Source organism: Neophocaena asiaeorientalis, unplaced genomic scaffold, assembly GCF_003031525.2.
Source record: "Neophocaena asiaeorientalis asiaeorientalis breed wild unplaced genomic scaffold, Neophocaena_asiaeorientalis_V1.1 scaffold59, whole genome shotgun sequence".
Taxonomy (NCBI): domain Eukaryota; kingdom Metazoa; phylum Chordata; class Mammalia; order Artiodactyla; family Phocoenidae; genus Neophocaena; species Neophocaena asiaeorientalis.
The window spans coordinates 3,851,009-3,874,366 of NW_020174268.1; the positions used below are offsets into that span (position 1 = coordinate 3,851,009).

Below are 23,358 nucleotides of genomic sequence, written 5' to 3' on the forward strand. Positions count from 1 at the left end.
ACATCTAGACATTTACAAATATTGATACTTTAATAAGAGGTCAGTCTTGAAACCAGTACTGTCAATTCCAAGATTCTTTAGCCATGAACCTCATCTCTCTCATACAGTGCATGCCATAACCCAATGCATTGGTAGCAATGCCTCCCTTCACTATAAGCTGAGGTTTGATCCTTCAGCATTAGAGTTCCTTGGTTCATTCAGTTGAACACTACTGATCCTATGATACTTAAGAAACAAATGTACCAACTTTACTGGAATATTAAGATACTGGGGGCACTAAGCATGTCTTGGTCAATTTGGGCTGCTACGACAAAATGCCATAGAGTGGCTTAAAGAAGGGACATTTACTTCTCACAGTTCTGGTGGCTGGGAAGTCTGACACTGAGGTGTCAGCCAATTTGGTTCCTGGTGAGCGCTCTCTTTTTCACAGCTGACTTTTTGCTGTATCCTCACATGCAGAGAGAAAGAGATCTCTGGTCCACTGTTCTTCTTATAAGGACACCGATTCCATCGTGAGGGCTCCATCCTTAAGACCTCATCTAACCCAAATTACTTCCCAAAGACTTCACTTCTAAATGCCATCATGTTGGGGATTAGAGCTTCAACAAATGAATTTTGGGGGAACACGAACATTTAGTCCATAACAAAGGCATATGTTTTCCTCAATCAGAAATTGGCATATTTAAGCAAGAAACTTTAAGAAGATGTTAGATTAATAGACAGATAACAGAGAAATAGAAGTAGAAACATGAAAAAAAGAGGGGGTAAAGAGAATTAAATATAAAATATATTTAATGACATTTCAGCATGTAGTGGACAGTCAATAAATGTTTGCTTGTTATTAACTGAAATAATGCCTTTCACACATGTAACACTATATTTATTACATATGTAAATACTTAGTTTTTCTATTTTGTTTCTTTACATATTTAAGAAATTATTACCATGAAAGACTAAAATAAATGAATGGAAGATTATTATAGGCTTGTTATTAGGTCACACATTTAGATTATGTGCTCATTTTTTAAACACTTGTATAAAATATTTTGTGCATGGTAAATAATTAATTCTTATCTTTTGTCACTTTCTTTTAGGGCTTTTTTCTCCTGAATTGTCCAGACCTAACACCTTTGGCTTTCCAATTGATATATCTTAATTTATCATATAATAACATCTGTTGCTTTCCCACAGAAGTGAGTCCATTTTTATTATTGTATATATTGTCATAATTTCTTATTATTAATAATAATTTAAAAATAGACACTTATGATACCCTGGAGTTACTATAAATAAATATATTTTGGATTGTATCCTAAAAGGCTTATTTTTAGAAGTACCAAAAGTATAGTACATTTTTCTTAGCAAGTCCCATGACACAATCCTCAAAGACTGTGTTATGGTCAGGCTCTCAAATATGTTCTCATAATTGTACAACGTGTATAAAATTATTTATTTTTCTGATTCTGAATAAAACCTAAGATATACTTTATCCATGTTAATTGGAAGCTTTAAAGGCAATGTTTAGTGACAAGGTAATATGATGTTGTAACAAGTTTTAATTACAATAGGCTGAAATAGGATATTCTGCTTAATAAAACATACCAAGGATAATCAGATATGGGATGAGATGATTCAATGTCATTGTATAAACAAGTCATTATAAGTAATTAGGACAGATTATGTTTTCAGTGTCTTTAGTCATTGTTTCATTGGTCACGGGGTGTTTTGTTGCTTTGTGAATTGATTTCCAGAGTATTAACTTTTAGTGAATTGATTTCTAGCAAATTGACTTGCTTTCTATTTCAAACACGTAGTATTAGAAACATATATTTTCCATAATTTCTATGATATTGTGTTTTTATTTTCACTAGAAGAGTTATTTGTTCTTTTCTAGTATATCACACTAGTTTTATTAATTTGACTAAGACAAGTTGACAAGAATTCCCAAGGAATATAGGGATCTTAGTTCTTCACATTAATTTTAACCTTTCTTCTCAACAGTCATATATGAGACTTGTGCATCTGCCAAAGAATACTCTAACCACTCAAGCAGAATGTATAACCATATGGGAGATTTTCAGGTGTAAAATATAAAGCGCTCATTTTTAAAGTGATAGAAATAAGTAGAACTTGCCATTAAAATGCAGATCAGTGTTGTACAGCTATAGACAAAATGTTCCAATGAAAATGGCAATATCCAGGCTTGGAAGGGCCGTACTAGGGGTAGGCAAATGATGCCAAGCTATTAGCATAGTGTAAGTGAAATGAATAGAAGACTAGAGGCTGGCATACATGTGGTGATTGGACAAGTTTCATGGAAAATTCAAGATGGTAGACTCTGGCAGAGACAGAGCCTACTGAAACAGTTTAGGATAGGAAAAGGTAGAAGCAGAAATGGTAAATATAACAAACCATATAAATATATACTTGGTTTCCTTTCTTCTCTTAGCTTCTTTAAAAGACACAAAATCACATACAATAGTAATTAATTATAATAATGTATTGTTACGTTTGTAACATATATAGATGTAATATGTATAACAATTATAGTACAAAAAAGGAAGAGGGAATAGAGCTATCTAGGAACAACATCTCCATATCTCACTGGAATTAAGTTAGTGTAAATCTGAAGTAGATTCTGGTAAGTCAAGGTGTATATTACAACCCCTAAAGCAATCACTAAGAAAATAACTGAAGAGAATACAGTGGGAAAAAAAATCATTAAAGTAATTAAAATGTTATACTAGAAAATATCCAGTTGATGCAAAAGAAGCCAGTAAAGGAGGAACAAAAATGACATGACATTTAGAAAACTATAAGTGACATTGAGATATAAATCCAACCATGTCAATAACATTAAATGTTAATACATGAAACAATCCAATAATAAAATACAGTTTGTCAGCCCCAGTGGTAGTCTGTCTAAAGGAGATACACTTAAGAGTGAAAGATCCAAAGAGGTTAAAAGTAAAAGTATAAGAAAAGATATATCATGCAAATAGCAATCATAAGAAAGCTGGAGTGACTATACTAATATCAGACAAAATAAATTTTAAAACAAAAAATGTCACTAGAGATAAAGAGGGACATTTTGTCAATCTTTCAGGATGCTGTAACTATAAACATTTAGGTACTTAACAACAGAGCCCCAGAATACATGAAGCAAAAACTGAAAGAACTGAGGGAAGAAATAGAGAATTCAAAAATAATAGTTGGACACTTCAATACCCCACTTTCGATAACACACAGATCAACTAGACAGAAGATGAAAGTGAAATGGAAGACATGAACAACATTGCAAACCAATAAGACCTAACAGACATTTATGGGACACTCCAACCAAAAGTATCAGAATACATAATACTCAAATTCACATGGAATGTTTTCCAGAAGAGACCATAGGTTAGTCTACAAAAAATTTTTTAAAAAATTGAAAGTCACAGAAAGTATATTTTTGGGCCACAATGAAATGTAATTAGAAATCAGTAGTTGAAAGAAATTTGGAAATAGATGGAAATTAAGCAACACACTCTTAAATAACCAATGAGTCATTGAAGAAATCAAAAGGGAAATTAAAAATTACTTTGAAATAAATAAAAATCAAAACACAACAATCCAAAATTTATGGGATGCATCTACATCAGTGCTCAGAGGGAAATTTATAGCTATCAGTTACTATATTAAAAAGGAAAAAATCGAAACCTAACATTCCATCTTAAGCCACAAGAGAAAAAGAGCTAAATAAATCTAAAGAAAGAATAAGGAAGGACATAATAAAAATTAGTGAAACAGGGAACAGAAAAACAATGTCAGCAAAACCTAATACTGTTACTTTGAAAAGATCAACAAAATTGACTAACCTGACATAAACTGACCAAGAAAAAATGAAGATTCAAGTTACTAATATTAGGAGTGAAGGATGGGATATCATACCAACCTTACAGAAAATTTTTAAAAAGATTTTAAGAGAATACTACAAATAACTGTATACCAGCCAACTAGATAATGTAGATGAAGTGGACACATATTTAGGAAGACACAAGAATGGACTCAAGAATAAATAGAAAACCTGAATGGTTCTCTAAAAAAAGAAAGAGTTTCAGTAGTAATTTTTAAACTTTCCTCAAAGGAAAGTCCAGGATCAGATAGCTCCATTGGCGAATTCTGCCAGATGTCTTAAAAAGAATTAACACCAATCCTTTACAAACTCTTATGAAAAATTGGAGAAAATGTTCTCATTCAAACTATGAAACCAGTAATACCCTGATACCAAAACTAGACAAAGATATAGAAAGAAAAGCAAACTACAGAACAATAGCTCATGAATATAGATGCAATAATCCTCAACAAAATGCTAGTAAACCAAATTCAGCAACATATAAAGAGGATTTTCCACCATAACCAAGTGAGATCTATTCCAGGAATGCAAGGATGGTTAAACATACAAAAATCAATCAATGTGATTCCACATTAATATAGTGAAGGGTTAAAAAAAACTATACAATTATATCAACAGAGACAGAAAAATCATTTTACAAAATCCAACATACTTTCATGACAAAAGCATTCAACATCTATGAATAGAAGGGGGGCATCCTCAACTTGATAAAGGGTGTCTACAAAAAACCCATAGCCAATATCATACTTAATGGTGAAAAACTGAAAATTTTCTTCCTAAGATCAGGAACAAGACGAAGATGTCTACTCGTGTCACTGTGTATTGTACTGGAGTTTCTAGCCAAGACAATTAGACAAGAAAAAGAAGTAAAAGGCATTCACACTAAAAAGGAAGGAGTTTAAACTATTTTTTGTTGTAGCTGATACAGTCTTATATATAGAAATCCTAAGGCATTCACTAAAAACTATTAGAACTAATGAGTGAGTTAATCAAGGGTGCAATGTACAAGATCAATATACAAAAATCAATTGTATTTCTACATACTGGCAACAAACAATTCTGACAATAAAATTAATAAAGCAAATCTACTTACACGAAAAAGAAGAAAATACTTAGAAGTTTAACAAAAGCACAAAACTTATACTGTGAAAACTACAGATCATTGTTAAAAGAAATTAAAGAAGACATAATTATATGACAAGACATCCCATGTTCATGGATCTGAAAACATTGTTAAGATGGCAATACTTGCAAATTGATCTACAGATTCATTGCACTCTCTATGAAAATTACAACTTGCCTTTTTTTTCAGAATTTGACAGGCTGATCCTAAAGTTCATATGGAATTGTAAGGGATTCCAAATAGCCAAAACAATCTTGAAAGGAAAAAACAGACTTGGAGGACTTAAACTTTCTGATGGCAAGAATAAGCATGCTCTACTCCACCAATTTTAAATCTTCATGATATAAAAAGTTTTAATTTAATGTTAAAGAGAGCTAATGTAAAAGCTTGTTAAGATTCACTAGAGAAGAAGAAATATATAAATCAAGCAAAGATTGTGGAATTAAATGGCATACTCTATTTTTAAATTTCATATGAAAAATCAGTTATTTACAAATAACTGTGATATCAGAGTGAATCAAGCTGGCTATGACATCAGACACCCCATGGTTGCTATGGTTAATTCCACTTATTTTCTTGATTCTGCAGGTATCTCCTACACTCCTCATTCTTGACATGGTTGCCTCTTATGAAACCGTGAGCTTGATCAAACAGCATGATTTTCCCATTTAGAAAAGGAACATTCTTGAGTCAAGGGCCTATGAGTACAGTAGCTGCACTATCTTACCATATCATACATATGAATGCTGGTTAGTTATTTTCAAGGCTTACCAAAGGTATTTATTGAGATATATGACACAGCCAATTAGTGTTACCATACCGATTTGACTGCATTAGTTCAAAGGGTTTATAAAATGGAAAAAATAAGGATTCGCACACTTTAGTATTCTACTCATGCTTATTTCTCTTTTCCATTTTTCAGATATTCTGTCTTAAAAATTTACAAATACTGAATCTGAGAAATAATCCTATCAAAGAAATCCCTTCTACAATTCAACAACTTAAGTTCCTTAGAACTTTCAACATCGCCTTTAATTTGATTACTACGCTTCCACCTGGGTAAGGTTGATAGTCTGAGATTCTAAACACAGAAAATAAAGAGCATGTAATTTAGAAAAGGATCAATTTCCCTTCTGAAAGCAGCTAGCTACTTTTTAGCCATTTGATAATTGTTATTCAGTTCCAGTTAGCTGATTTGCTTCTAATTACTGTGTTAAAAAAAAAAAAAAACACCTACCAGCTACATAGATGGCAATTAATCTGGGGCTAGTAAATACATATCTAGACATGCATTATCTGAGTATGGATTAAGTCATATAAAGAAGCTCAGGTGAGAAACTTACACGTATCCCTTGGAAGCCTTTTTGGATATCGAAAGAACTCTGAACTTGGAATTAAGAATTCTAGCCTTGGGACTTCCCTGGTGGCGCAGTAGTTAAGAATCCACCTGCCAATGCAGGGGACATGGGTTTGGGCCCTGTTCTGGGAAGATCCCACATGCAGTGGAGCAACTAAGCCTGTGCACCACAACTACTGAGCCTGTGCTCTAGAGCCCGCGAGCCACAACTACTGAAGCACATGTGCCTAGAGCCCATGCTCCACAACAAGACAAGCCACTGCAACGAGAAGCCCACACACCACAACAAAGAGTAGACCCTGTTTAACACAAGTAGTGAAAGCCTGCACGCAGCAGTGAAGACCCAATGCAGCCAAAAATAAATAAATAATAAATAAATTTATTTTAAAAAAAAAGATCAAGAATAAAAAAAGAATTCTAGACTTTTAACTTCAAAGTTGAGAATTATCTATTTGATCTGGAGAAAGACACAAGTCCATTCTAGGCCTCAATTTCCTAATCTATGAACTAAGAAATTACCTGTATGATGTCTAAGATCCTTTAAACTCTAATAGGAATGTTGATATCCAGGTATAAAAGAGATGGATTTTTTCCCCACATATGGACTGGTAATTATTTAAGCCTTAATGAAAGTTTTGAACCAAAACCTTAACCAAATGCCAAAACAAGATATCTCTTCCAGTTAGATTTTAACAAATTGAATGTAGGTTAAGGGCAAAAAGTTAAGAGCACAGGGACTCTTAAATAGTTGAATAACATTTTGCAAAAGAAGGTTCTTATAGTAATTAAGAAAGTGCATCAAAATTCATTTATAAAACTGTTCATCCAGCATTGTTTGTAATTAACAATCCAAGATCTACATTAAAACACCGTAAAACTATTCATTTTGAAAAATTAAAAAGTATATAAAAGTTATATCATTTCTGTGTAAAAACACTTATATACACATCACACATTACACATAAAGTGTATTTTAAAAGAAAGAATAAATACTAAGTAAAGATATTGCATTATGAGTTTTATTTTTGTTTGACTATCTTTCCACAGTAACATAAACTGTACTGCCTTGATTCCCTGCCTTGATACTAGAATCAGCCATTTCTCTTAGGAAACCCTATTTCCTTTTTATTGGAGGATGGTATTTAAAAAACAAGATCTGGGTGCTGGATATTCCCACTGCTATTGGGATGATATTGCTTCTAGACACTCTCAGTGGACAGAGATAGATAACTTATGTATGTATACTAATCTGTGTACACACATATCTATAATTGTTTCTGTGTACACACACACACACGTACATCTTTGTACACACACCTCACTCCCTGAAGTTATGAAGCCATAACTGTAACAAAAGTTTAAAAAAAATGCTCTTATCTTTTTCTCAGTGGATACCAGGAGGAAAATGACATAGAAAATTACTACTTTTAACTAACAGAATCAAAGTTTTGCCTTGTTTTGTTTCAGTTCAGTTTAATTAGCCAGCATGTTCTTTGGGAAAGAGAAGCTGTTTGGAATAAAGAATTTAAGAACATACTTGTGAACCCTGAAGTAAGAGCTGATTCTAAAAATGCACAAATTTATTTTCCCATATTGGTATTGATTAAAGATAGGGATTGAATTACTTTGTATCCATATACTTGAAGAACAGGGAGTACTAATTTGATTTCATACTGACTTGGATAAACTACTTAACTTCTTATAGCTTCCTTTTTGTTTTTTTACAGTTCTTTTTTTTTTAAATATCTTTATTGGAGTATAATTGCTTTACAATGTTGTGTTAGTTTCTGTTGTACAACAAAGTGAATCAGCTATAAGTATACATATATCCCCACAGCCCTTCCCTCTTGAGCCTCCCTCCCATCCTCCCTATCCCACTCCTCTAGGTCATCACAAAGCAAGGAGCTGATCTCCCTGTGCTATGCAGCAGCTTCCCACTAGCCATCCATTCTACATTTGGTGGTGTATATATGTCAATGTTACTCTCTCATTTTGTCCCAGCTTCCCCTTCCCCCCACCCCCCCGCATTTTCTAAGACTGTGTCTTTATCCCTGCCCTGCCACTAGGTTCATCAGTACCATTTTTTTTAGATTCCATACACCTGTGTTAGCATATGGTATTTGTTTTTCTCTTTCTGACTTACTTCACTCTGTATGACAGACTCTAGGTCCATCCACCTCACTACAAATAACTCAATTTCGTTCCTTTTTATGGCTGCGTAATATTCCATTAATATGTGTGCCACATCTTCTTTATCCATTCATCTGTCGATGGACACTTAGGTTGCTTCCATGTCCTGGTTACTGTAAATAGTGCTGCAATGAACATTGTGGCACATGTCTCTTTTTGAATTATGGTTTTCTCAGGGTATATGCCCAGTAGTGGGATTGCTGGGTCATATGGTAGTTCTATTTTTAGTTTTTTAAGGAACCTCCATACTGTTCTCCATAGTGGCTGTATCAATTTACATTCCCACCAACAGTGCAAGAGGGTTCCCTTTTCTCCACACCGTCTCCAGCATTTATTGTTTGTAGATTTTTTTGATGATGGCCACTCTGACTGGTGTGAGGTGATACTTCATTGTGGTTTTGATTTGCATTTCTCTAATAATTAGTGATGTTGAGCATCTTTTCATGTGTTTGTTGGCAATCTGTATGTCTTTGGAGAAATGTCTATTTAGGTCTTCCACCCGTTTTTGAATTGGGTTGTTTTTTTGGTATTGAGCTGCATGTGCTATTTGTATATTTTGGAGATTAATCCTTTGTCAGTTGCTTCATTTGCAAATATTTTCTCCCATTCTGAGGGTGTATTTTCATCTTGTTTATGGTTTCCTTTGCTGTGCAAAAGCTTTTAAGTTTCACTAGGTCCCATTTGTTTATTTTAAATTTTATTTCCATTACTCTAAGAGGTGGGTCAAAAAAGATCTTGCTGTGGGCTTCCCTGGTGGTGCAGTAGTTGAGGGTTTGCCTGCCGATGCAGGGGACACGGGTTCGTGCCCCGGACCGGGAGGATCCCACGTGCCGTGGAGCGGCTGGGCCCATGAGCCATGGCTGCTGGGCCTGCATGTCCGGAGCCTGTGCTCCACAGCGGGAGAGGCCACAGGGGTGAGAGGCCCGTGTACCGCAAAAAAAAAAAAAAGATCTTGCTGTGATTTACGTCAAAGAGTGTTCTGCCTATGTTTTCCTCTAAGAGTTTTAGAGTGTCTGGCCTTATATTTAGGTCTTTAATCCATTTTGAGTTTATTTTCGTGTATGGTGTTAAGAAGTGTTCTAATTTCATTCTTTTACATGTAGCTGTCCAGTTTTCCCAACTCCTCTTATTGAAGAGGCTATCTTTCCCCCATTGTATATTCTTGCCTCCTTTGTCAAAGATAAGGTGACCGTATGTGTGTGGGTTTATCTCTGGGCTTTCTATCCTGTTCCATTGATCTATATTTCTGTTTTTGTGCCAGTACCGTACTGTCTTGATTACTGTAGCTTTGTAGTATAGTCTGAAGTCAGGGAGCCTGATTCCTCCAGATGTTTTTCTTTCTCAAGTTTGCTTTGGCTAGTTGTGGTCTCTTGTGTTTCCATACAAACTGTAAAATTTTTTGTTCTAGTTCTGTGAAAAATTCCATTGGCAATTTGACAGGGATTGCACTGAATCTGTAAATTGCTTTGGGTAGTATAGTCATTTTCACAGTGTTGATTCTTCCAGTCCAAGGACATGGTATATCTTTCCATCTGTTTGTATCATCTTTGATTTCTTTCATCAGTGTCTTATAGTTTTCTGCATACAGGTCTTTTCCCTCCTTAGGTAGGTTTATTCCTAGGTATTTTATTCTTTTTGAACACTCTCATTTACCACTGCAAGGAATCAAGGTAGCTTCCATTTTTTAAATCTGTAAATAATATTAACAATATTGCTGTGGTCCAATGAAAGACCATTCTAAACTGCCACAAACACATAGTAGGCTCTCAATAAATAATATTTATGTTGCTGTGGTGGTGATTAATGTTATGACATGCAAATATTAATGCTAGCACAATCTTCCAAGCCAACAGCAAGCGTCTAGTTTAAGCATCTCATTGCTCAATGATATGCTGATAAATAAAACAATGAAATAAATGTAAAACATTCTATACACCCTGAAAATTGTGATAGATTTGTTGCTAGTGGGGTATAGAGTATCAAACCAAACTAAGGCTGTCTAAACAAATGTGCTCTCTAAAATCATATATAGATGAGATAAATTTCAACTCTAGAGCCTATGAAATTTCTTAATTAGCTTTCTCAGTGCTGTCTACAAGCCCAATTAAACATCACAATCAATAGGAATTTATCATCAACAGTGAAAGCCTAGAACCAGACTAGTTTGCTTGTACTGAAGTAATAAGGGAATACAAAATGACTCTAGAAACTGCCTAAGGCAAGAAAATGAAATAACATAATTTTGAATTAAAAAAATGGAACAGATGGTACTAATATTTTCTTTACAGAGGTGGAAAAAAAGTCTGAGATGAACACTGAACTGAAAAGTTTTTTTTTTTTTTTGCTTTTCTATTCAATCTCATTACTTTCTCAGAGCAAATGATTTTATATTAACTGGGGTCACCATACCTTTTATTCAATTGTGATTTCATAAGCACTTTTGATGTGCTAGGCACTGGCCAAAGCACTGGATATACAGAAATGTAAAATAGAATCCTTGGCCTCCAGAATGTCATAGTTTAGGAGACATTTATTACACAGTGTGATAAATTCTATGATAGTGGTAAGCAGAGAAGTACAGAAGAGGCAGCTCACCTATTCTGAAAGATGCAGGAAGAGTTCCTTGGAAGAGGTAACATCTAAGCCAAGACTTAAAAAATGAAAGACACTGATCAAATTTGGGGGAACTGGAGATATGTGAGAACTGGGCTAATTCAGGGAAATTCAGCAAATAAATTCTGGGCCTGAGGTGAAAGTTGGGTAGTGTGAGAGGTGAGTTGAAAGAGTAGTCTGGGGACAGATCATGAGGACCATTATAATCCACACTAAAATAGTACGAAGTTAATGAAATATTGTGCTCGTGATGCCTTAGTTAATAATCACGCAAGTAATTTTTCATCCTTTAAGGAAAACAGGAAGGTATTTGAGAAGAGCATTCACAAAGAGGGGAATATTTACTAGGGATTTTGGTAAATGTCATACTTCAATTCCAGTCTCCAAGAAGCAACTCCCACTCCCACCCCCCAGGAGACAGGACTCTCTGCGTTAGCCTTTGTGTTCTTTGGTTCTTACTTTTAAGTACTTTGCTTAATAGAAAGAAAGACCAAAGATATTTCACCAGGAAAATCTTAATGCAACTGCACTGGGTTGAATGGTGCCCTTCAAAAATTCATGTCCATGCAGAACCTTAGAATGTGATCTTATTTGGAAATAGGATCTTTGCAGATGTAACTAGTTAACATGAGGTCATACTGGATTAGGGTGGGATTAGGGTGGGTTCTAAATCCAATAAATGGTGTCCTTATAAGAAGGCCATGTGAAGACAAAGGTGGAGATTAGAGTTATGCTGCCACAAACCAAGGAACACCAAGGATGGCTGGCAACCACCAGAAGCTAGGAGAGGGGCAAGGGACAGTTTCTCCCTCAGAGCCTCCAGAGGAACCAACTCTGCCGACCCCTTTATTTCAGACGTCTGGCCTCCTGTATTGTGAGAGAATAAATTTCTGTTGCTTTAAGCCACCCAGATTGTGATATTTGTTATGTCAGCCCTAGGGAACTAATAGAGGTGGTTTTTTCTAGATGGGGCTTTACGAACTCTAAACATTTCAAACCAGTCTTAAGGGATAGATGAATCATTTTTAGGAAATTTCATTGTAATTATACCATCTATAATTTTTTAAAAAGTCTATAAGTTGAAAAATCTTAGAAAAATACAGTTTCTCTATGCTTCTATTTACTGAAGAATTAAATTCTTTATTAATGCTCAGTAACTGTAAACATATAATCATTTTCTCTTTCTATTTAAGGTTATTTTGCTTGTTTAATCTTGAGGAACTTGATATTTCCTACAATAGTATTGCTTTTATTCCAAACGAAATCCAGAAACTCAGGTATTTTGGAAGTAGTAAGTACCCATAAGACATATGTCCCTTAAGGATATATTAGGTGATGATTGTGATGGATAAAATTGAGTCCTTTCATTTATTCAGTAGCCATAAAACATAATATGTGAAGCATAAGGTTTACCGAAATGTAAAGTGAATGACTGGTGTTTAGTATTTTTAAGACATAACATTTTCAGTAATTATTTAAAAGCTAGTATTGATGACCACCTTAACAGAATGACAAGCTGCTTTTGTCCATTTATCCATGCGTGCACGTGGAATCCTTATCAGTTGATTTTTTTGTAAGGAAATACATATACACAAAATGCTAGTAATACACAGTGCTTTAATACTAAGATCTGATTCTTTCTTGTACTAATTTCTAAAAAGTCTCTGAAGTTGATCTCTGACCTTCTAGGTCAGTACCATACTATTTTGATTATGACTTTGGAATAATTTTAATAAGTAGTATGGAGATTGTTTTTCAATAATAGTCTCAACTAGTCTCTTTAGATTATGATCTTTAAAATCATTTAATATCATTCTAAGCCCCTCCTCCCCCCAAAAACATACAACTGTGTTGCTACTATGAATGTAGTATTTTCTGTAATTTCCATTTCTAGTTGACTATCGCCAGTGAGAATAGAGAAATAAAGAATACAACAGAATAGAGAAGAGCTATTTACTTCTTTACATTTTAAAATCAAACTATGTAAAAAATTATCTTAGTTCTGATTGAGTTTTACTAGATTTTATTTGGTTTCTAGAAGCATTATCTTATCTTCAGTAAAATGAGATCATTTTGTTTCTGCTTTCTAATATTTATACCAATTATTTAATTTCCTGTGTAACAATCCTTGTACTTTAATAGAATGCAGCCTGTTCATATTTGTTATAATTTTTTACCTTCTGTTTTACTTTGTATTTACTATTTATTCACTTTCTCCTTTTCATATTTCTTTTTTTGGGGGGGGGAGAATTTTTTTTCAGGATTCTATCTGTTCTCTTTTTTTCTCCCTTGTTAATTTTGGAACTCCACTGAACTTTCTGAGTCTATTGCAGACTATCTTTCCTTCCCCAAAATTCACAAACACATTTTTCTTTAATATTTTATAAAAGCAAGATAAAAGCTTCCCCCAGCATGATGGTCTGTTTCCCCACTGCTGCCTTCCACCCATAGTTGAGACCTTTACCCGAATGAATAAAAAGTACGTGTTAATGTTTAATTTGTCTATGAAAATAAATTCTTTCTTTGTATCACTGTACTACACTATATTATATTTTATGTAGTGTAACATTCATTCTTCTGTTTGTGATTATTTCTTTTTCCATAGCGATGACTTGTTGCAAAGACCCAAAATATGTGCTTTAACTCTACTATTTACACAAATGCACTTATTTCCATGATAATATATTGGTTTGGTTGCTTTTCAGTTAATTCTCTTGATTTTAAGGAAATACTTAACACATATTACTACTAAGTTTTATACCAATTTTTGGGAACACTGGGACAGATTTCTTCTTCTATCTTTTAAAATATGGTTTCCTTTATTTGCAGATCACTTGAAACACTGATCGCTGATGGAAATGAACTGACTAGTTTTCCACATGCAATTCTGAAGCTTAACCTGAAAAAAATCCTATTTGAGAAAAATTTCACTCATCCTAGTTTTTGGAAAGAGAATTCTATGAATAGTCCACAACGTCTTACTCAACTCACTTCTTTGTTCTTTTTAAAGAATAATCTACATAAATATTATAATGTGATCCCAGTGGAAATTCAAAAGTTACTAAAATGGTGAGCAAATTCTGAAGCTCTTTTTACCAAGACACACTTTTAGGGTTTAAAATATTCTTTATTACAGGGCCAGATGATAGTTTTACCATACACACACACACACACACACACACCACCACACACCAAAACATCCATGCAATCTTTCAGACTGCTCCTTCTGGCTCTTCAGGCATAATGCTGTAGTCTGAATTCAGCCCACCTTCTCAAGTTATTACTTAAATCCAATGTGAGGTACAGACTGCTGGGGGTATAGTGGCAATATCTATACAGTTGTAGTTTAAGTCTTTTCTATGAACCCCTAAGGACAAAGAAGGGGATTCTTCCAGAAAAAGATTCTTTAGTGCCAGGCACACTATGAAGGGAAATGCTTTATTCTACTCTAACTTCACAGAGACGAGGAATAGAGCAGACACACACAGGGCAACTTCTCTTCCTCAGGGGTCGAAAGCCAGTGTGGGAATTATTGCCTCTCTCAGGACTAGGATTCTCAAAGCCCACACACTAAGAGTCCACTCAGGCTCACCTCTTATTTCCTTTCAGATGGTGTAAAACTATTTTTTTACTGCACTACCGATGATCAGTGCTTGTATTACTGATATAACTTTTTTTTTTTTTTTTTTTTTTGGCTGTGCTGCATGGCTTGTAGGATCTTAGTTCCCTGACCAGGAATTGAACCCAGGCCACAGCAGTGAGGGTGCTGAGTCCTAACCACTGGACCACCAGGGAATTCCCTGATATAACAAATATTTGTTGTATGTCTAAGTAAAATGGTCTTCCAGGAGTATATTAGTCAACAATATTGACTGAATAAAAGAAAACCTGAACAGACTAGTAACCATTGGAGAAACTGAAAAAGTAATTAAAAATCGATCAATAAAAAAAGGAACCAGGTGCCAAAGTTTTCAATTTTAATGCACTATGTCAACGTTTATGAGTTTGAATGCACATAAGAAAGTAAGAAAATCACCAAGGACAGAAACATTTAAAAAGAATTAAAACCTAACTAGTGACTGTAAACATATATGGGACCAAGAGATTTGAATTCACCACAAAGCAGGGAAGCTGAAAATGGTATTCCTGAGTGAAAGCTGTACCGCCAAAGGGGCTGGTGGCCCCAGAGCAGTGAATACTTCTCTTTCAGCAGAACAAATGTTTTTGAGAGAAACATCGTCAATTTAGACATTAAAGATTCCAGAAAAGTAATTTCAAATGAATATTATCTCAAAATTAAAACTTTCAAATACATGAGGAAATAAACCACCAAGAGTAAAAATTAGCACAATCAACAGATATGAATCTCCAAGGATCCAAGATATTAGAATTGTTGACAGAATATGAATTACCTTCTTTAAGAGTTTAAAGAAGTAAGATATAATTTTTTAAATTGTTAAGGAATAAAAGACCATCAACTATGACCAGGCAAATAAGAGAAAGAAATTTTAAACACAATTAAATTCTAGAGACTAAAAGTGCATTGGTTTAACAGACAATTGGTGCATGGGTTTAACAGACAATTATCCACATATGAAGAGAAATCTGGAGAAATTATTGTGTGTATGTGGACAGGAGGCAAAGAGACACGGACAGTAAAAGGAGAAAATTTCACATATCCTTAGAGTCCCAGAGAATGTTGGGAGTCATTGTTCAATGAGGTAGTGACTGTAAATTCTCAGAAGTGATGAAAGGAGTGAATTCACAGAGATTGAACACTCTACACAAGCCAAGTAAAACACCTTGTGGTGAAAGTGAAGAACACCAAAGACAAAGACTTAGAAATCAGCTGGAAAAAAAGTCACTTACAAAGTACAACAAATAAACTGCTAGCAACAATGGAACAATAACTGAAGAAACGTTATTTAGCCCAGCAAAACTAACTTTTAAGAACAAGGGAGAAAAATGGATTTTCATATAATAAAACAGAGAATTTATTCCCCACAGATTTTCACTTTAGTGAAATGAAACTTGCAAGGAATGTGCATCAGAAAGAAGGAAGATAACTCCAGAAGTATGTTCTGAGATGTAAGAAGGGATGGAGGGAAAAGAAATTAAACAAATATGATCTCTACGACCTATAAAGTAATAGTAACAACAAAGTCTATGGTGTGGTGTTAAAAAGAAGATGTAACTAAAATCAGACATCAAACAGTTAGAAATGTGATTTTTAAAAAGATACCTTTTATGATAGCAATAAAAAACATAATGTACCTAGGAATACATCAAGTGAAGTATGTCCAAGATATTTATGGAGAAAAAGATTACAACTTTACAAAAAGGTAAAGAAGGCTGAATTAAATGGGAGAGATACACACACTCAGGTATAATAAGATTTAATACCAAAAATATATCAGTTCTGGGCTTCCCTGGTGGCGCAGTGGTTGAGAGCCCGCCTGCCGATGCAGGGGACACGGGTTCATGCCCCGGCCCAGGAAGATCCCACATGCCGCGGAGCGGCTGGGCCCGTGAGCCATGGCCAATGAGTCTGCGCGTCCGAACCCTGTGCTCCGCAACGGGAGAGGCCACAACAGCCAGAGGCCCGCATACAGCAAAAAAAAAAAAAACAAAAATAACAAAAAAAAATATATATACACATATAGATATATAGAGATATAGAGATATATATAGAGAGAGATATAGATATATATATCAGTTCTCCCCAAATAGAGCTACAGATTAAATGCAATTCTGGTCAAAATCTGAACAGAATTTTCTGAGAAACTTGATAAGCTGATTATAAAATGTGTATGGAAAAGCACAGACTCCAAAATAGCCAAAGCAAGCCTGAAAAAGGAGCCTAACATTAGGCACTTCCCTATTAGATATAAAGACTTATAAAATCAGAGAAATACAGTTGATATTACATGCAAGGAAAGACAATCTAACCAATGAAGAATACATAGCTCAGTTATGTTCTCATGTACATGTGAAACTTGACGTTGGACAAAAATATATAGAGATATAGAGATATATATATAGAGAGATATAGATATATATATCAGTTCTCCCCAAATAGAGCTACAGATTAAATGCAATTCTGGTCAAAATCTGAACAGAATTTTCTGAGAAACTTGATAAGCTGATTATAAAATGTGTATGGAAAAGCACAGACTCCAAAATAGCCAAAGCAAGCCTGAAAAAGGAGCCTAACATTAGGCACTTCCCTATTAGATATAAAGACTTATAAAATCAGAGAAATACAGTTGATATTACATGCAAGGAAAGACAATCTAACCAATGAAGAATACATAGCTCAGTTATGTTCTCATGTACATGTGAAACTTGACGTTGGACAAAAATAGCACTGTGGATCAGTAGGGAAAGGAGAGACTTTTCAATAAATGACACTGAAACATCTGATCATCTGTAAGTAAGAAGTATATAATTATGTTTCTGCTATGTATATGTTACCATCACTTACAAAATCATTTCCAGTTGGATTAATGACTTAAATACGAAAAGCAAAATTTTAAAGCCTTAACAAGCAAGTATAGGAGACTATCTGTATGACTTCAAGGTAGAGAAAGATACCTTAAACAAACCTCAAAAATATAAACAGTAAAGCAAAGTTTCATAAATTTGACAAAAGATGTTTCTACATAATATTATAACCATCAATAATATTAAGAGGCAAGCTATTAACTGAAAGAAGATATTGCAATGCTTATAACTGTCTAAACATATATCTCCCACAAATCAATAAGAAAAGATATAACCCATAGGAAAGTGGTTAAATGATAGGAATATGTAATTCATGGAAGACAATACATAGATAGATGATAAACAAAGAATGTTACATCTCTCTAGTAACCAAGGAACTGCAATGTAAAATAGCAACAATAGGGCTTTTTACCTGTTTTATCAAAATTAAAAAGATTGATATTAAGTGTTGCCCTTGCATGCCCAGAAACAAGATTACCACGCACCATTGGTGGCACTGTCAGGTTGGTGGAAGTTTTGTGGAAGGTTAATTTGACAGTATCTTACATATTCCTTAAAACAGAAATTTAAATTTTAGTAATATGTCTTATAGAAATAGCGATATGTGAACACACAGTTAGGCAGAGGGATGATAACTGCAGACCAAGCAGGCATCAATAAAAAAGTGGTAAGATAAAATGGTGCATCCGTATTTTGGAACATTATGGTGCTGTTAATAAGAATGAAGTAAAACAAAATGTATTGACACAGAAAGCTGTCCAGTGCATCTTGTTAAATCAGAAAAGCAAGCTGTATGTACAGACACATACAGAGAGAACACATACACAAGAGAGATTCCATTTATGTAGAGAAGAGTCATGTGTCTGGGAGCTAGAGGGAACACCACCAATATGAGCTTTAGTTATTCTACAAAGGGGAGTTAGATGATTTAAAGGAGGAATAAAGGGAAACTTCTGTGCTTTTTTTCCTGTATGCGTCTATATTTTTTGGGAAATTTTACAAGGATGGGTTTTCATGTAAATAAAGTGACGAATTACAAATAAAAGGGGCTAGGGAAGGAAAGATTACAACTACAGCTGGGAAAATAGGGAAAAGATTTAGGAATGAAACGGTGTTTGAAAAGAGTCTTAGAAGAACAGGTAAAATTTATATATTTGGAAATATGTGTTGTATTGAAGAGACATTCCAGGGAGAGGGAACCAAGTGGGGAAATGAACCGAAGTTGAGTAAAAATAGGAACTTGGGCAAAGAGAAAAGTGAATGTCCAGCCAGAACAAAACATCTATGAAGAGTAGCAAAAAGTAAGTTTAAAAAGGAAGGTTAGAGCTAGCTTATGGAGACCACTGATGGGGTCTCTTCTTTAGGCCATGGGAGCCATTGCAGGTGATAGCAAGACCTGGCAGTAGTGTCGAAGATGGGCTAGAGTAGCGGGAGGCTGGGTGGAGCTCACTTAAAGTGCTCTTGTAACTGGTAAGGGGAGATTAAACTAAAGTAATAGGCATAGGAGTAAATGGGTAGGAAATGACACAAGACAAATTATGAAGGTAAAATGAACTCAATGGCTGCCTGAGTATGTGAGGCAAGTAAAAGAGGCAGGAGTAAAAACGATGAGGGGTTCAATCTCATCAAGGACAACTGTCATATTAATAAAGAAACAACGAAGGAGGCATTTGTCACCCAACCCCACCCTCATCCTCTAACGTCTACTCTTGGCTTTGATCCTTAATTTCCAACCTCCGTCCCGAGTACTATGTTTGCTGAGTCTGGATGGTGGCTCAGCTCTGGGCTCTGTACAACGTCTGCTCCTAGGCTGCTCCAAGCCCAGCTTCTGCCGCTACCCCAGTGATTTGGGCCCTACCCATTAGCAGCTGTGAGCTTCTTTTTTGACCCCTACAACTTCTCTTTGCATTTTGCCTCCCTGTGTCTCTACCTGCATTCTATCACCGCAATCAGACAGAGAATCTGCCTTTGTTGAGAGCTGGGTCAGAAGACTCACGTTCCATGGGATTTTACCTTAACTTCCTTGCGCACGAGAATGATAGAAATGTTTACTTAGAGATATAGACTAAAGTTTCAAAAGTATTATTCAGTTTCACTAAACTATAAAGCCTTGATCATACTTAATACTTGGAAGTCATCTTTACTAGAGATAGCTCAGTATGTTTTTTTTTAACATCTTCATAGCCTTCCATTTTTCATTATTGTGCAAAAGTCTTTGAATTTTTTGACAAAATTATATTAAATATTGCAATTTAATTTTCCATATGATTTTATTAGTACCAGCGTATTTTCTCAAGTATATATCGCTTACTTGGGGACAGTAATAGAACTATTTAGTTAGAGGAAATAAGGAAATAACAACTCAGGCCACTAAACTCCCTTATTCTGAAGATGACATTCCTCAAGAGTTTAGGTGACCTGCTCAACCAAATTTTCTTCTCTTTAAAATAATTTTATCTTTTATCAACACAAGTATTTAGTTTAAAAGATCAAATGTTTACTACGGGTCTTTCCATGAAAATCACCCCTGCCCGCGTCTCTATCCCCCTTCACTCTTTACCTCCAGAGTCACCTATTGCCAAACTCTTTTTGCAATTCTCCTCTGGGTGTTTGCTCTCATATTTTTTTAAATTTTATTTTCAATTGTGGTAAAATACACATAACACAGAATTTACCATCTTGGTCATTTTAAAGTGTACTGTTTAGCAATCAGCACATTTTTATTTCTGTGCATCCAATCTCCAGAAGTCTTTTCAACTTGCAAAACTGGAACCGGTCTTTATACCCATAAAAGAACAACTCCCCACTTCTCCCTCCCCCTAGCCCATGGAAAACAGCCTTCTACTTTCTGTCTCTATGAGTTTGACGACTCCAGAAACACCCCATATAAGTGGAATCATGTAATATTAGTGTTTTTTTGTGATGAGCTTATTTCACTTAACATGATGTCCTCAAGGTTCATCCATGCTGTAGCATGTGTCAGAATTTCCTTCCTTTTAAAAGTTGAATAATATTCCATTGTATGGATACACCACATTTTGTTTATCCATTCATCTGCTGAAGGACATTTGCATTGCTGCCACCTTTTGGCTATTGTGAATACTGCTATGAACATGGTTGTACAAATACCTGCTTTCCATTTTTCTTCTATTTCCAGAAGTGAAATTGCTGTATTATATGGTAATTGAATTTTTAATTTTCTGAGGAACAGCAACAGTGCTTTTTATAGAGGCTGCACCATTCTACATTCCCACCAGCAGTGCACAGGGTTCCAATTTCTTCACATCCTCTCCAACACTTATGTTCTGTTTTGCTTCTGTTTTTGTTTTTTATATTGGCCATCCTAATGGGTGTGAGGTGGGATCTCACCGTGGTTCTCACTGCATTTCTCTAATTATCAGTGATTCTGAGTATCCTTTCATGTGCTTTTTGGCCATCTGTGTATCTTCTTTGAAGAAATGTCTATTCAGGTCTTTTGCCTATTTTTAAATTGGATTGTTTGTGTTTTCTCTTGTCAAGTTGTAGTTGCTTATATATTTTGGATATTAACCCCCTTTAAAATACAATTTACAAATATTTTCCCCCATTCAGTCAGTTGCCTTTTCCCACTGTTGATGATGTCCTTTAATGAACAAAAGTTTTTAATTTTGCTGAAGTACAACCTAATCTATTTTTTCTTTTGTTTCCTGTGCTTTTGGTGTCATTTACAAGAAGTTATTACCAAATCTCATGTCATGAAGCTTTTCCCCATATATATATATATTTTTTTTTTAATTAATTAATTAATTTTTGGCTGCTTTGGTTCTTTGCTGCTGTGCGCAGGCTTTCTCTAGTTGCGGCAAGCGGGGGCTACTCTTTGTTGCGGTGCATGGGTTTCTCATTGCAGTGGCTTCTCTTGTTGCAGAGCACGGGCTCTAGGCACGCGGGCTTCAGTAGCTGTGGCTGGCGGGCTCTAGAGCGCAGGCTCAGTAGTTGTGGCGCACAGGCTTAGCTGCTCCGTGGCATGTGGGATCCTCCCGGACCAGGGCTCAAACCCGTGTCCCCTGCATTGGCAGTTAGATTCTTAACCACTGCCCCACCTGGAAGTCCCTCCCCTATATTTTTTTCTAAGAGTTTCATAGTTTTAGCTCTTACAGTTAGGTTTTTGATCCAGTTTGAGTAAATTTTTGGATATGGTGTGAGTAAGGGTCCAACTTCATTTTTTTTATGCGTGGATATTCAGTTTTCCCAGGACCATTTGTTGAAAAGACTGTCCTTTCCCCACTGAATTGTCTTGGCACCCTTACTGAAAATCATTTGACCAGATATATGAGGATTTATTTTGGAGCTGCCTCTATGTTTTTAAATAGCATCCTTGAGTCATTCTTCTTGTGTTTTCAATTTTAGCTATTATCTCTAAATTTCCTACTAAGCAAGATAGGTATTAGGACTCTTATCAGCCCTCATATATACCTGTCTTCTTCCTCCAACCTCACAATATATTTATAGAATGTTTAAAAGTTCAAGCATCCTATGCCTCACATTACTGGCACTCCTTATTCCTCCCCCTTCATTGCTTTAATTTTTCTCTGTAGCACTTACCATCACCTCATTTTATATTTTACCTAATTATTTTATTTAATATCAGGCTGGTCCTCTAGTATGTAAACTTCATGAAGAGAAGAACACATGACAGTTTTGTTCATTAATGTTATCTCCAGTACCTAGGATAGTTCTGGTGACATAATAAATGATTAATACTTCTTAAGTAAAATAATGATTTTAAGTTAAATCAATAATTATTATTTAAATTATTATAAAATCTAAGTAATGCATAGTTAGGCTACACAGTGTACTATGAATATATTTCTTTTACTGTACAACTTTTTGTTTTTCCTAGAAAGAGTAATTGACTTTTATTCATTTACTTTGCTTTATGTGTTACTACTCTTTGTTGCGGTGCATGGGTTTCTCATTGCAGTGGCTTCTCTTGTTGCAGAGCACGGGCTCTAGGCACGCGGGCTTCAGTAGCTGTGGCTGGCGGGCTCTAGAGCGCAGGCTCAGTAGTTGTGGCGCACAGGCTTAGCTGCTCCGTGGCATGTGGGATCCTCCCGGACCAGGGCTCAAACCCGTGTCCCCTGCATTGGCAGTTAGATTCTTAACCACTGCCCCACCTGGAAGTCCCTCCCCTATATTTTTTTCTAAGAGTTTCATAGTTTTAGCTCTTACAGTTAGGTTTTTGATCCAGTTTGAGTAAATTTTTGGATATGGTGTGAGTAAGGGTCCAACTTCATTTTTTTTATGCGTGGATATTCAGTTTTCCCAGGACCATTTGTTGAAAAGACTGTCCTTTCCCCACTGAATTGTCTTGGCACCCTTACTGAAAATCATTTGACCAGATATATGAGGATTTATTTTGGAGCTGCCTCTATGTTTTTAAATAGCATCCTTGAGTCATTCTTCTTGTGTTTTCAATTTTAGCTATTATCTCTAAATTTCCTACTAAGCAAGATAGGTATTAGGACTCTTATCAGCCCTCATATATACCTGTCTTCTTCCTCCAACCTCACAATATATTTATAGAATGTTTAAAAGTTCAAGCATCCTATGCCTCACATTACTGGCACTCCTTATTCCTCCCCCTTCATTGCTTTAATTTTTCTCTGTAGCACTTACCATCACCTCATTTTATAT

General features: G+C 35.2%; 1 protein-coding gene and 1 non-coding gene across 2 annotated transcripts in view; one reads left to right on the forward strand and one right to left on the reverse strand.

The window, feature by feature from the left end:
- The window catches only part of LRRC63 (leucine rich repeat containing 63), a 44,914-nt gene that overhangs the window by 16,867 nt on the left and 4,689 nt on the right, over positions 1 to 23,358 (forward strand). The window contains exons 5-8 of the mRNA XM_024755569.1: positions 1,095 to 1,193; positions 5,944 to 6,080; positions 12,375 to 12,458; positions 14,011 to 14,250. Coding sequence (XP_024611337.1) covers positions 1,095 to 1,193; positions 5,944 to 6,080; positions 12,375 to 12,458; positions 14,011 to 14,250 — 560 coding nt within the window. The remainder of the gene's footprint in view (positions 1 to 1,094; positions 1,194 to 5,943; positions 6,081 to 12,374; positions 12,459 to 14,010; positions 14,251 to 23,358) is intronic.
- Positions 14,905 to 14,976, reverse strand: TRNAE-CUC (transfer RNA glutamic acid (anticodon CUC)). The gene has a single exon. It is a non-coding gene; the product is annotated as a tRNA-Glu (tRNA).